This window comes from Colobus angolensis, unplaced genomic scaffold, assembly GCF_000951035.1.
Source record: "Colobus angolensis palliatus isolate OR3802 unplaced genomic scaffold, Cang.pa_1.0 Scaffold185, whole genome shotgun sequence".
Lineage (NCBI taxonomy): Eukaryota > Metazoa > Chordata > Mammalia > Primates > Cercopithecidae > Colobus > Colobus angolensis.
Genome location: NW_012114988.1, coordinates 1,360,365 through 1,374,288, shown reverse-complemented (window position 1 = coordinate 1,374,288; position 13,924 = coordinate 1,360,365). Strand labels below are relative to the sequence as shown.

Genomic DNA, 13,924 nt, shown 5'->3' with positions numbered 1-13,924 from the left:
TCCTAAGACTTGGGGCCCACTGCAGGCTAGGGCACTGGTCTAGGACCTGGAAGCCTGGTTCAAGTTCCATCCTGGTTCCATGGCTGAAGGGCCTTAGAAAGTCCACCACACTGATACCTGTGTGGCTGCAGCCTCCTATGAGCCGGGTGACCTTGGCCAGGTCATTTTATCTCTCTAAGCCTGTGTCCTCATCTGCCACAGGAGGTTGTAAGGATTAAAACAGGCCTGTGTAACTGTCCCGTAAATAGTTGCTATGGTTATTACATGAAATAACTTCTTCCTGAGCCTTTCTTTTGAGTCTACTTTATTTGTTTTATAGATCATAAAGACCACCAGAATGAATCCTTTCTAGATTTAAAGAACCTCAGAATGGAAGGCAGTATCCAGAAAATACTATTGGATGCAAAACCAGATTTGCCAGCTCTCTCAAGAATGGAGATCCTAGTGGTAACCAACGACAATTCTCTCTGCTGTGACTGGCATGTGGAGAGGAGGGGCCTGAGGGCAGACACTAGCTGGGTTCCCTGGCACAGCCATACATATCAGTGGTTCAGGGCCAGGTCCTTCCTCATGGGCTGCTGTCTGTGCTCACTAGCTGGTGCCCCGACCATACCCATTGTCCAGGCTTTGCACAGAAAGGTAGCCTTGTGCTTGTGCACAGCATGGTTCAGCATGGCATTGACATTGGGCCACATTAATCACTGAAGCATGGCTGGCCCCCTTTGCAGATCATGTGTCATATTATGTATGTATGTATGTATTTATTTATTTATTTATTTAGAGATGGAGTCTCACTCTGTCGCCCAGGCTGGAGTACAGTGGCGCCATCTCGGCTCACTGCAAGCTCCACGTCCCAGGTTCACATCATTCTCCTGCCTCAGCCTCCTGAGTAGCTGGGACTACAGGTGCCCGCCACCACACCCGGCTAATTTTTTGTATATTTAGTAGAGACAGGGTTTCATCGTGTTAGCCAGGATGGTCTTGATCTCCTGACCTTGTGATCCGCCCGCCTCGGCCTCCCAAAGTGCTGGGATGACAGGCATGAGCCACCGCGCCCGGCCGATCATGCGTGATATTCTGCAGAACATGTTCAGCAGCCTAAGATCATGTTGTGCCATGAGTTTGCCTAAAGTTTGCTTTTCACTGTCACCGGAAAAACACAACACATAAAAGGCAGGAGAAGGGAGCCGTGATTCAGAGCACACAAGTTCTAGAGTCAGAGGGACCTGTGTCCAGATCCGAGGTCTGCAAGCTGTGTGACCTTGGGCAAGGCTCTTGACCTTTCTGGGACTCCATTTCCCAGCTGTAAAATGATGACAAAAATACTGAAGGAGATAATTCTGGAAAGTACTTAGCCTAATGCCTGGCTCCAGAGTAAAAATAAATGATAGATGTTATTATTAAATATTATTTAAATAGGCCAGGTGTGGTGGCTCACGCCTGTCATCCCACCACTTTGTGAGGACAAGAGAAGAGGATTGCTTGAGGTCAGGAGCTTGAGACCAGCCTGGGAAACATAGCGAGACCCTATCTCTACAAAAAAATTAAAAATACATTAGTCAGGCATGGTGCCAGGTACCTGCAGTCCTGGCCACTCAGGAGGCTGAGATGGGAAGATCACTTGAGCCCAAGAGTTCGAGGCCACAGTGAGCTATGATCCTGCTGCTGCTCTCCAGCGGGGACAACAGGATTTCCAGAAGTGATTTGATTGTGCAATTGAACGTGCCTTTTTACCCTAAATGGATGTTTGGGCATTCGATGGACACGTGACAGGTCAGCATCTGTCGCAGGACCCGCCGAGGGCATGTGTGCTGCCGCAGCTGGATCCACACCACACAGGCTTCTAGAAGAAACAACGAGGCTATCCTGCATTCTCTTGGCAGATTTTCTGGACATTTACGAGAGTCCAGGAAGAGGGTCTTTGGAAATGAGCTGGTTTTCTTGTGAAAATCAAACCCTACTTCCCTGAGGGTGGGAGTGGAGGGACCGCCTCCAGGTTGGGATCAGTTCAATCCCCAGCCTGACCCGCACCCAAGACAGGCCTCCCCCTCAGCAGTGCTCCAGTCCCACCACAGACTGACCCGCTCCCAAGATAGGCCTCCCCCTCAGCAGTGCTCCAGTCCCACCACAGACTGACCCGCTCCCAAGATAGGCCTTCCCCTCCGCAGGACCCCAGTCCCACTACAGACACCACACAGCAAGAAACCTCTCCCCTCTCTCAAAAGACCTCAATCTTCCAACACAACACTGGCACCAATTCAAATTAAGAGAAAGGGGCCAAGGGCAGTGGCTCATGCCTAATCCCAACACTTTGGGAGCCCAAGGCGGGCAGATCACTTTGAGCTCAGGAGTTCAAGGCCAGCCTGGGCATCATGGCGAGACCCTGTCTCTACAAAAAATTAGCCAGGCATTGGTGGCTCGTGCCTGTAGTCCCAGCTACTCAGGAGGCTGAGGTTAAAGAATCACTTGAGCCAAGGAAGTGGAGGCTGCAGTGAGCCAAGATCACACCACTGAACTCCGGCCTGGGTGACAGAGTGAGACCCTGTCTCAAAAAAGGAAAAGAAAAAAGAAGAGAAGGAGCAGGAAGAAGAATAGCTGGCATTTACTGAGTGCTTACTGTGTACTAGGCATTGAGCAAAGCCCTTGACATGTGTTATCTCATTTAATCCACACAGCAGCCCACATCAGTTACCATTGTTATCCTCATTTTACAGATAAGAAAAATAAAGACTTCAGGCCAGGCACGGTGGCTCACACCTGTAATCCCAACACTTTGGGAGGCCGAGGCAGGTAGATCACTTGAGGCCAGAAGTTCAAGACCAGCCTGGCCAATATGGCAAAACCCCGTCTCTGCTAAAAATACAAAACTTAGCCAGGCATGGTGGTACACATCCGTGGTGAGGCACGAGAATCACTTGAACCCGGGAGGCGGAGGTTGCAGTGAACCAACATCGCACCACTGCACTCCAGCCTGGGCAACAGAGTGAAACTCCGTCAAAAAAAAAAAAAAAGAAAAGAAAGAAAAAGAAAAATTAAGGCTTCAGAAGATCAAGCACCTCACCCGAGGACACAAAAATAGTGACTGACAGAGCCAGGACTGTGTCCCTGGAGGTCTGCCTCTTGTAACCTGCTGGTCTGCAGAGAAGGAGGTGGGAATGGTGTGATCGAACCTGCAGCCCAGACTCTTCCTTAGGCCACCCTCCCTCTGGACTCCTGCAACCTGCAGGAAAAGAGAGGGGATTCTGAAGGGGAGTGCAGAGGACGTGGCTCAGGGAGCTGGAGACACCAAGCTGCGTTTTAGGTTCTTTTTGTAGCAAGTCTGCCCAATTTATTGTCATCTTTAAATACCTGCTTTATTCTCATCTCATAGATAGATAAATATGTCCACTCTTAATATAGACAAATATGTCACACCTATCACAGTCACCTTTAGGCTTTTATGTTTTTGTGAATGGGTTTTTTGTTTTTGTTTTTGTTTTTAAATCTCCCAGGTTTACAATGTAGAGCCAGTAAATGCTGCGAGCTGACATGATCTTGGTGTCCGTGGCGAGCACTGACAACCCAATTTAGTTGTGAGGGGATGTATGGGGGTTGTCCATGGCCTCCAGACTCCCCACTTGGCCTGGTGGCTTTTCTATGCCTTTGACTGGGGCTTTCAGCAAGCAGCCGGCTGAGCAGGGTCTTAGCAGGTGCACAGCTGTCTCCTCTCTGGAAAGGGTCTAAAGTGATGCTCACCCACCATCTGCATCATCTCTGGAAAGGGTCAGAAGTGAGGGTCCAGTTTCCACTGCATAAAAATGACACTCCTTTAATAAAAGGATGGGGGGTATTTTCTGTTTAACCTGCATTCATTCATTCGACAAACCTGCCCACTCTGCCAGGCGCCATGCTGGGCACAAGGAGGGGGAGAGTGAGCAAACAGCAACCCAGTCCCTGCTTCTCTGGCACTCTCGTCTGGACCAGGGTTTCCAGGCCTCAGCACTGTTGATGTTTTGGGAGCCCACAGTCTGGCGCAGTTTGTGGGGGGACGTGTGGATGTCTAGTAGCATCTTTGCTCTCTACCCCCTAGATGCTGGCAGCACTCCCCGCCTGCAGTTGTGACAATCAAAAATGTGTCCAAACACTGCCAAATGGCCCAGGGGAGGGGACAAAACCACCCCAATTGAGAACCACTGTTGCAGAGGGAAGACAGGTGGTGATCAAAGACCAAGACAAGTGATGTATAATTACAGAGACTTCAAAGACAGAGTCATTCTCTGAAGGGTAGGAATACAATTACAAGAAAGCAGTTGACAAAGGAATCAGACGGAATGATCAGGACCGGACTGAAAATCAACTCTGTTGAGTTAATCTCCGGTAATCACACAGTGCTTTAGCTTCCGGTCATAGAAGGTCACAATGGAATGTCAAGAGAGGGCTTTCATTTCTTTCTGATTTCAGCCTCAGAATGGCCTTTGCAACGCAAGGTTCAGCTCAGCCATGGAGAAGTCAGGGAAGATGGATGTGGCTGAGGCTTTAGAGCTCAGTGAAAAGCTGGTACGTACATCCAGCATCCAACCCGCTGCTATCCAAAGCCTGGGTCCCCTGCAGTCAGTGTTAACCACAGGATAGTTTAAATGTCAACCTCACATGCCTGTTTAGTTGTTCTAATAACTCTGCAAGACCTACCTACTATCCCAGCATGGGTCAGGAATCGCATAGCCAAATTCCTTGAAAAACTGGGTAGTTAGAATGAAGTGTTTATATCTGTTGTCATTTTTCACCCCCGGTTCTCAAAAAAGGCATAGCGTAAATGGATGTGGGAGAAATGAAAGTCATGCTGAAAGCCCCAGTTGCACTCCTTTCAAAGCGTGTGTGTGTTCTCTGCAATTGCAGAAAGTGAATGAAACAGAATTAGACATTGGCCTCCTTAAAGCAGCCACCAGCAGCCTCCGGTAATGCCTCTTACACACAAACGTTTTCCTTGTAGTACCTGGATATGAGCAAAACCCTTGGAAGTCTGATGAACATCAAGGACATGTCCGGCCACGTGTCCATGAAATACCTCTCCCGCCAGGAGAGGGACAAGGTCAACCAGCTTCGACAAAGGGACCTCGACCTGGTATTTGATAAGATCACCCAGCTCAAGAACCAGCTGGAGAGGAAAGAGGAGCTGTTGAGAGCGTACGAAAAGGACATTGAACAGCTCAGGTACCTCGGCACCCCCACATCCCTGCGTAAAGGCCCGTGCCTCCCTTCTCCTGGCTAAACTCAGGCTAGCAGCAGACACCTAGGCCTGGGACAGGAGGACAGAGACCCGAGTTTGGAACACCTAAAATGTCAGAAAGGTAACGGGGAGGGCACTGACTAGGCCTGGTAGAGGGAATTCTGGCCCTGAGATGGCGGCTGCAGAAGTGCATGGTTTCTCCATTCTGTGGACTATTTTCTGTGCAAGCTGCACCTCTCACAACCCTCGACTTACAGTTTCCCACTTGTGTGGCGTTGACAGCTCCGTCATATTTTCAAGAGTCACAGTTCCCCGCTCCCTGGGAAGTCGGGAGGGGCTGGTAGCACCTCCTTTATCCCCTCCCACTACACACTCAGCTGACGAGCGGCTCGTTCCGCTTTCCATGCCCCAAATCTTCGACATGCTCTCCTGCTTGCGTGACACTCATGAGTGGGCCCCACCTGGATGTATTTTGAGAGACTTCCAGCTCTGGCACACTAATGGTGATTGGGAAAGACAAGGGAAAAAGAGACGCCGTCTCTCCTGTGCACCTAGGCGGAGCAAAGTGTCCGTGGAGATGTACCAGTCGCAGGTGGCAAAGCTGGAGGATGATATCTACAAAGAGGCCGAAGAAAAGGCCCTGCTGAAGGAGGCCCTGGAACGCATGGAGCACCAGCTGTGCCAGGAGAAGAGGATCAACAGGGCCATCCGGCAGCAGAAGGTGAGGCGCTGCTGCCCAGGACAGAACCTCCCTGGCTGCCCTGCAGCTCCCATTAGCAATGGCCCAGGGAAGACCCTGGAGGATCCAGGTAGCGCAGAACACATGGATGGATGGAAAGGGAGGCAACTGGATAGCTTTTGCATCAGACAGACCTAGGTTTAGACCAGAGCTCTACCACTTACTATGTGAACTTAGATAGGTTTCTTAACCTCTCTGAGACTCATGGTGCTCATCTGTATTTTTCTAATGGTGGCTGTTATTCACATTTGTATTAATCTGCCAGGCGCTAGGGATATATAAGCTCTCAGAGAGTGGAGATTTGGATTCACTATTCTGAGTGCCTGGCACGCAGTAGACACCCAGTAAATATTTGGTGAATGGATGGGTGGAAGGACAGACAGGTTGGTTGATAGACAGATGGATGAATAGATGGACTGAGGAGTATACAGGTGGATGGGCAGATGGATGTCGTCGAAGAACATATCCCTTAGTGTGGAACAGACAGAGAGCTGACTTCAGGTGTATTCCATCACCGAAGGGTGCCGGGGCGATGCAGTCCAGGGAGGGCACTCAGCCTGCCTAGCGCGTGCAGGGAGGGCCTGCCAAAGCCCCGATACTGCCAGTGACTGCAAAGGAGAGCTGGAGCTTGCCCACCAAAGAGATGAAAGGGTGGACATTCCCGGCTGAAGGAGCCGTGGAGGAAAGGCGTGAGGATGAGATTTGCTCCCTGGCGCAGAGTTGGAAATAGCACTGGGTTGAGAAACCAAGATTCCAATCTCGGGCTGGCAACCGAGGGAAAATGGGTCCCCTCCCACCACACACACGCACACGTGCACACACACACCCTGGTATCTCATCTGTAACACAGTACAGGAGTCAGCCGGTCCCGGGCTCAAATCCCTGTGCTTATTAACTGTGCGACCTTGGGCAGGTCTCTTCCCCTCTCTGAGCCTTGCTTTCCTCATTAGTAAATGGGAGCTTCCAGCCCCTGCCTCGCAGGCACATGGTGAGGATGAAAGAATGCAGGCAACCCTCGCTATCTGCCGTCCACTCTCGCTGTCATCAGACCTCCAGAGCCAAGTGCTTTCGGACGGTGAGGGTGCTTGTCCCGTCTCTGAAGCACCTGCCCAGGGCCTGGCACCAGCCGGTGGACACTGCCTTCCCCGTGCTGCCCATGACCCATCCTGCCCGTGACCTGTGCACCTGATCTCCTGGGTGAGTCCTGCCTCAGACCCGGTAGGGTCTACACACTGGAAAGTTTCCCCAAACCAAGTCACGCATGAGCAGCACCCAGGCGGCTTCTGAAGCTCCCTGAAAGCTGGCAGAGGGGCTTTCCTGTCTGCTTTGCAGTTTACATATTCATCATCCACTCCTGCAGTCCACAAGGCACTGGAACAGCAACTTCTAAATAGAGCCGGACTCTCCCTTTCCTTCACTCTTGCCTAAGGTGGAGCAGATCTCAAGGCTGGGGTTAGGCAAGTAAGGGAAAGAGCCACAGCCACCGTTTCTTCATGACCGTCTCCAGGCCAGGGACTGAGCTCATCTGAGCTTTGCAGCCGTGATAGGGCTTCTAATAGCCTCTAATAGCCATGCCTGGTACGATGATCCCTATTTTACAGATGAGGAAACTGCGCCTCAGAGAGTTAAGAGACACCCAAGTGCACACAGTGGCTGGTAAGGAGGGCTGGGACCTGACCCCAGATCCCTCTGACCCCGGTTCTCCTGCTCTCTGCGGGGTTGGCCCTGAGTCCCCTCCTTGTAACTGTCAGCTTTTATGTGTGCATGCATGCTTGTGTGTGTGTTTGTACATGTGTGCCATGTGCGTGAGGGTTTGCCCATGTGTGACACTATGTGTGTGTGTTTGTGTTGCCTGCCTGAGCTCAGAGAGGGCCAAACCCCCAGGGAAGGGTGCCCCCTCCACCAGCCAGGTGACCTCCTTGCAGAGGCCTGGCCTTCATCCCACAAACCTTGCAGACCACAGGTTCCCTGGCTTGCAGCCCCAAAAATGAAGTCAACGTCCTGCTCTGGACGCGGCCTTTCCAGCACTCACCACTCTGAATTAAACATCACAGGCTCCCTCTGCATATGTCATGGGGCCGCCTCGGGCAGGGGACGGTTTCCTTTCACGCTGTGCCATGCCAGGGAGATCTGGGCAGCAACAGAGGCCTGAGATGTCCTTTGATGTGCCCACTGGAGAGCTCGCTCCTTCCCAAGGCAGCGTCCCCCCAGGGCTTGGCAGGCCAGGCCCACAGCAGAGACACCAAACCACAGAATGGGACGGCAGAGGGCCCTAAAAAGCCCATTGTCATGCATTGGCTGAAAATGAAAGAAAACCTGCAGATTTACATAATCAGTCCGCATGCATTATTCATGGCCTCCCTACGCACACACAATGCGGGGCTGGCCAGCCTTCCACGGAGCGGGAAGAGGAAAGTCCGAAGCGGCCAAGCCAAACCTGTGTCAGGTCCCCAGCTGGAGCTGGGAACTTTCAAATTTGTGGAATTCACAGTGTAGGGAAAGATTTGATAAGAAGTAGAGCCACGATCACAGCAAGGCTGATGGTGTTATTTATGGAGCACTTGCTGTCAGGCGCACCCCACAGGGCACGGCCCACCCTTACCTCATGTCAGCCTGCAAGGAGGGCTGCTGGGCACCTGCCCACTGAGAGGGGAAACTGAGGAGGTCAGAGGGCGCTGTCACCCGGCTACTCAGCTACAGAAACGGGACCTCAGCGACCTCCGATCCCGACCCTCCCAGCCCATCCACTCATCCACCTCATTCCTTCCCAGGGTGCACCCCGCCTACTCCGTCACTATTTCTCTCGGGGTTCATCCCCAGGCTCAGTTTGCATTGAAGGCTCATTCAGGGACAGAGGTGGGCTTGAACCCTATGCCGTATCTGACTCCAAAGTCTGCCTCTCATCTCAGAGACTCTGCCGCCTTATTTAGCAATGTGGGAAGCGAGCTAGACTGGGCACAGCCTGGGCCATTGTCACTGTCACACTGTCACTGCAGGGGAGCTGTGGACCCAGGGCATCCCAGAGTTAGGAGGCCGATGACCACGAGGTTCTCTGTGAATGACCAGCACTGAGGTTTCTCCCAGCATTTTATGTCAGGTCTGATTTGCCAGGTCTAACGTGTTATCAGAAACTCCTGTTTGTCAAGGGAAGAAAAAAGGGGGGAAAAATCTCTTTTTTTCTTGCTGTTCAAGAGTTTGACAACATCACAGAAAAGTTTTTTTTCAGTGTTGCAAGATTCAAAAGGGAACCTGTATACATCTGTTTGGGCAGCAGCTGCTTCCTAGGAGTATATTTTCATTAAACGGAAGTTAAAGGAAAATAGAATTCCTTTAAGTTTCACACCTAATATTTTCACAAGAGGTCGATTTTTTTCCAAGTCTCCTGTGTAAAATCTCAGCACCCCTTCATAAAGATGGAACAGTTGAGGCTCTGGGAAACGAAATTAGTCACCTTGAGTTTCAGAACTACCCGCCCCCGACACACAGACAACCACTGTAGTTTTAACACCTGAACATCTCTTCACTGAGCAGAACTTTCCAGAGTCAAAAGTCATCCTTCCAGGCAGGCAGGGTAGCGCACGTCTATAATACCAGAACTTTGGGAGGCTGAGGCAGGAGGATCATTTGAGACCAGCCTGGGCAACATAGCAAGACACCACCTCTAAAAAATAAAAATAAACAAATTAGCCAGGTGTGGCACCACACACCCGTAGTCTCAGCTACTTGGGAGGCTAAGGCAGGAGGATCACTTGAGCCTAGTAGTTTGGGGCTGCAGTAAGCTATGATCACGCCACTGCCCGCCAGCCTGGGCAACAGAGCAAGACCTCGTCTCTTTTCAAACAGAAGAAAGGCATAGTTCTATACTAATACCTCTGGCAAATCAGACCTGACATAAAATGCTGGGAGAAACCTCAGTGCTGGTCATTCACAGAGAACCTCGTGGTCATCGGCCTCCTAACTCTGGGATGCCCTGGGTCCACAGCTCCCCTGCAGTGACAGTGTGACAGTGACAATGGCCCAGGCTGTGCCCAGTCTAGCTCACTTCCCACATTGCTAAATAAGGCGGCAGAGTCTCTGAGATGAGAGGCAGACTTTGGAGTCAGATACGGCATAGGGTTCAAGCCCACCTCTGTCCCTGAATGAGCCTCAGTAGGTAACTTTACCTCTGTCTCAGGTTTCTCAACAGCAGCAATAACGGGAACAACAGGACCTGCTTCGTGGGGTGGTTAAATGGTGTGATGCCGGCAGAGCCTGTCACAGAGCAAGCTCGGTTACACGGTTACTGTGGGGAAGAGAAAAGGCCACTCGGGGGCGGGGGCAATGCCTGTATCGCTTTCAATGAGCTTCCTGCCCGCTGGCGAGTCCTGCAGACCCCAAGACTTTTTCCTGGGTCCTCCTAGAGCCAGCAGTGCCTTTGTAAAGCTGTCTTTTCTATTTAGTGAATACCACTAGGGCTACAGCCAAGAAACAGCCGATATTTTCGTGAATGGGTTAAGACTGGGATTTTCAATAGGAACATTTTAAACGCACAGAAGTTGCCCTTGGAGAAGGATGCAAGCCCGTTCTTCGGCCTTTATTAGGACTTGAATGTGAGAACCGCTGAAATGTACTAGCTGCTTCTGGCTGGGGAGCAGCCCAGCTCCCCTTCCGGGCTCCAGCCAATCAAATCCTCCCCAAGAGGCTTGGCTACAGCTTTGCAGAGTGGTCTCAGCTGGGCTGGAGCCCCTAACCTTCCCTCTGCATTATGAGCTCAAGTCCCTCATCTTTAAGATGAAAATAAAAATGTGCTTAACCCACAGGAGTCAGTCCCGTGAAGGAACATATGTAAAAACCCTTAGCTAACAGGACCTCTCAATCATGCTCTTTTCTCTTTTTCTTTTTCTTCTTTTCTTTCTTTTGTTTTTTTGTTTTTGTTTTTGTTTTTTCTTTTTGTTTGTTTGTTTGCTTGAGACAGAGTCTCACTCTGTTGCCCAGGCTGGAGTGCAGTGGCACAATCTTGGCTCACTGCAACCTCTGCCTCCCAGGCTCAAATGATCCTCCCACCTCAGTCTCCCCAGTAGCTGGGACTACAAGGCACTCGCCACCAGGCCCGGCTAATTTTTGTATTTCTTCAGTAGAGAGTCATTTTTGTATTTTTTAGTAGAGAGTTTTACTGTGTCACCCAGGCTGGTCTGGAGCTCCTGGGCTCAAGTGATCTGTCCACCTTGGCCTCCCAAACTGCTGGGATTATAGGCATGAGCCACCACACTCGGCCATCATATCAGTACTGTTTTCTACATCATCATATCAGTACTATTTTATTTAACTATTTCCCAAGATTTTCATTGGCCTGGGTATTTTCAAGATCCTGGTTTCCTCAGCACCACTATGTGTTTTTGATCAGAAAGTAGAAATTGGTAGATGTATGGGATGAGAATAGAATGGGGGTTTGGGGGTGGTAACCTCGGGCCCTCACCAGGATGGAAAAGTAAAATGTGGCTAGAGTGGTGCAGTGTGTGGATAGAAGATGGCTCAAGAAAAAGATACCAGGCCGGGTGCAGTGGCTCATGCCTGTAATCCTAACACTTTGGGAGGCCGAGGCAGAAGGATAACTAGAGGCCAGGAGTTTGAGATCAGCCTGGGCAACATAGCACAACCCCCATCTCTACAAAAAATAAAAAATTAGCTGGGCGTGGTGACTCACACTTGTAATCCCAGCACTTTGGGAGGCTGATATAGGAGGATGGCTTGAGCCCAGGAGATGGTGACCAGCCTGGGCAATATGGCAAAACCCCATCTCTACTAAAAATGAAAAAAATTGGCTGGGTGTGGTGGTGCATGCCTGTAGTCCCAGCTACTTGGGAGGCTGAGGTGGGAGGATCGCTTGAGCCTGGGAGGTCGAGGCAACAGTGAGCCATGGTCATGCCACTGCACTCCAGCCTGTGTGACAGAGCGAGACCCTGTCTTAAATAAAAAAGAAAAAGACTCCCCTGCCATGATCCCTTATCTTCTGCCCACCTATCTGAGTGAGTCCCAGCATCTCCTAGAAACCTCAGATGCCTGTCCCAGACTGGAACAGGTAAGGACACACTAAGGTTAGCACTCTCTTGCTAACCTCATACTTTTCACTCAGGAAAGTGTAGAGGAGCATGAACCGAGAAACGCAAAAGAATCGACACCTTGCAACTGTGCCTTCAAAGAGAAAGAGAGGCAGGTATGGGAGGTGTTCTGATGTTGCAGACACACAGTAGAGACTGTCTTAACAGGGGTTAAGAGCTCATGGCGTGCAAATGCCTGCATGCGCTGCCCAAGGAGCACCGCACACCTGCCTACCTCCCTTCCGTCCCCCGCCCCTGCCCCACCTCCCTCCCTCCCCTAACCAGCCCCTGCCCACCTCCCTCCCTCCCTTCCCTCCCCAGCTCCTGCCCCAACTCCCTCCGTCCCTTCCCTCCCCAGCTCCTGCCCCACCTCCCTCCCTTCCCTCCCTTCCCTCCCCAGCCCCTGCCCCGTTTGAACGGATGACCTAAGAGACAAGCAAGCATCAAGCCCAGTCCATTAAGGTGAGACAAGGCAGAAGGGATATTCCAGCACAGCTTTAGCTCATGGAGCAGCCATCCTAGGCCACTAAGTGACTTGGGGACTTGGAGACAAGGTCCTAAGAGAAGAAGGGAGGAGTGAGGAGCCCCAGGAACCCCTGTCCTAGGAATGAAATGAGGGGGGTGAAAGAAGGTGGGAGTGGTTACAAAACAGAGCGGGAATGAGGATGAAAGTGCCTCACATAAGCACTTCCACCCCTGCCCAGGGGGAGCCCTGTTCAACTCCGACCTTCCTGGCAGCCAATGAGAAATGGGAAATCAGCTTGGCCACAGTTCACAGTGTCCATGAGATACAATGGATGGATGCTCGTAATTGCTCTTAGAACAAAGACCTTGCTGGACTTTCCCCCTGGAGCGGACTGTGTGCGATGTAAAGAGCAGCATCTTTAAGAACAGCCTTCGTGGGGTGACGTGGGCTGAGCCATGGCTGAGAACAGCCCTTGAGACAGATGGATGTCATCACATCCCACTGAATCCAGTCAAGTGCAGTAAAAGCAGATCTAGCAGATCTGTACGGGGCGGGGCTCTGCTCTCCAGTGCTCAGTGTCCACTGAGCAGACTGTGTGTGGGTAAAGAATCCTGCTGGCACACCTGTAATCCCAGAATGTTGACAGGCCAAGGCAGGTGGATGACTTGAGTCCAGGGTCAGCCTGGGCAACATTGGGAAACCCTGGCTCTACAAAAGCACCAAAAATTAGGCATGGTGGCGTACACCTGTAGTCCCAGCTACTCGGGAGGCTGAGGTGGGACAATCTCTTGAGCCCACATTTCAAGACTGCAATGAGCCACTTGAGCGTGCCGCTGAACCCTAGCCTGGACAACAGAGCAAGAACCTATCTCAAAAACAAAAAAACAAACAAAACCTGCTGGAAAAGAAGAAATTAGGAGGGAAGAGAGGTTTAAAACCATTGCTTGGCAATATCTGAAATGATGACTCTCTGCTGAATTTGTTCCTCTCACTAACTTTGTGATAAATATTGAGTGGCTGCAGGCTCCAGGCCTTCTAGAGGTCAACTGTCAGCTAAATACAGGCCACGAGTCTTCACAGACTGTTGCTGTGGGAGAACAGTGGAGACTTATGAGCACCTGTGCCCCTATCCTAAAAGACAGCCTGACTCACTGTGCCCGTGGGTCTGAGGAATGCCAAATGGGGTTGCCAGATTTAAAGGAAAAAATAAAACAAGATACCCAGTTATATTTGAATTTCAGATAAATAACAAATAGTGATTTAGTGTTAAGTATGTTCCAAATATTGCATGGGACATACTTAAAGTGTTTGTTTTCATTCTGAAATTCAAATGTAACTGGGTATCCTGTATTTTATCTGGCAACCCACAGCTGTCCACTGAGCGCCAGCTAGATGCCAAGCAGGGCGGCCCTGAGGCAGACGTCACAAAATGGCAG

The 13,924-nt window shown here is 50.9% G+C and overlaps 1 protein-coding gene across 1 annotated transcript in view; it reads left to right on the top strand.

The window, feature by feature from the left end:
• FHAD1 (forkhead-associated (FHA) phosphopeptide binding domain 1) overlaps positions 1–13,924 on the top strand; it is a 101,500-nt gene that overhangs the window by 79,877 nt on the left and 7,699 nt on the right. The window contains exons 23-26 of the mRNA XM_011939914.1: positions 320–447; positions 4,441–4,536; positions 4,970–5,190; positions 5,762–5,927. Coding sequence (XP_011795304.1) covers positions 320–447; positions 4,441–4,536; positions 4,970–5,190; positions 5,762–5,927 — 611 coding nt within the window. The remainder of the gene's footprint in view (positions 1–319; positions 448–4,440; positions 4,537–4,969; positions 5,191–5,761; positions 5,928–13,924) is intronic.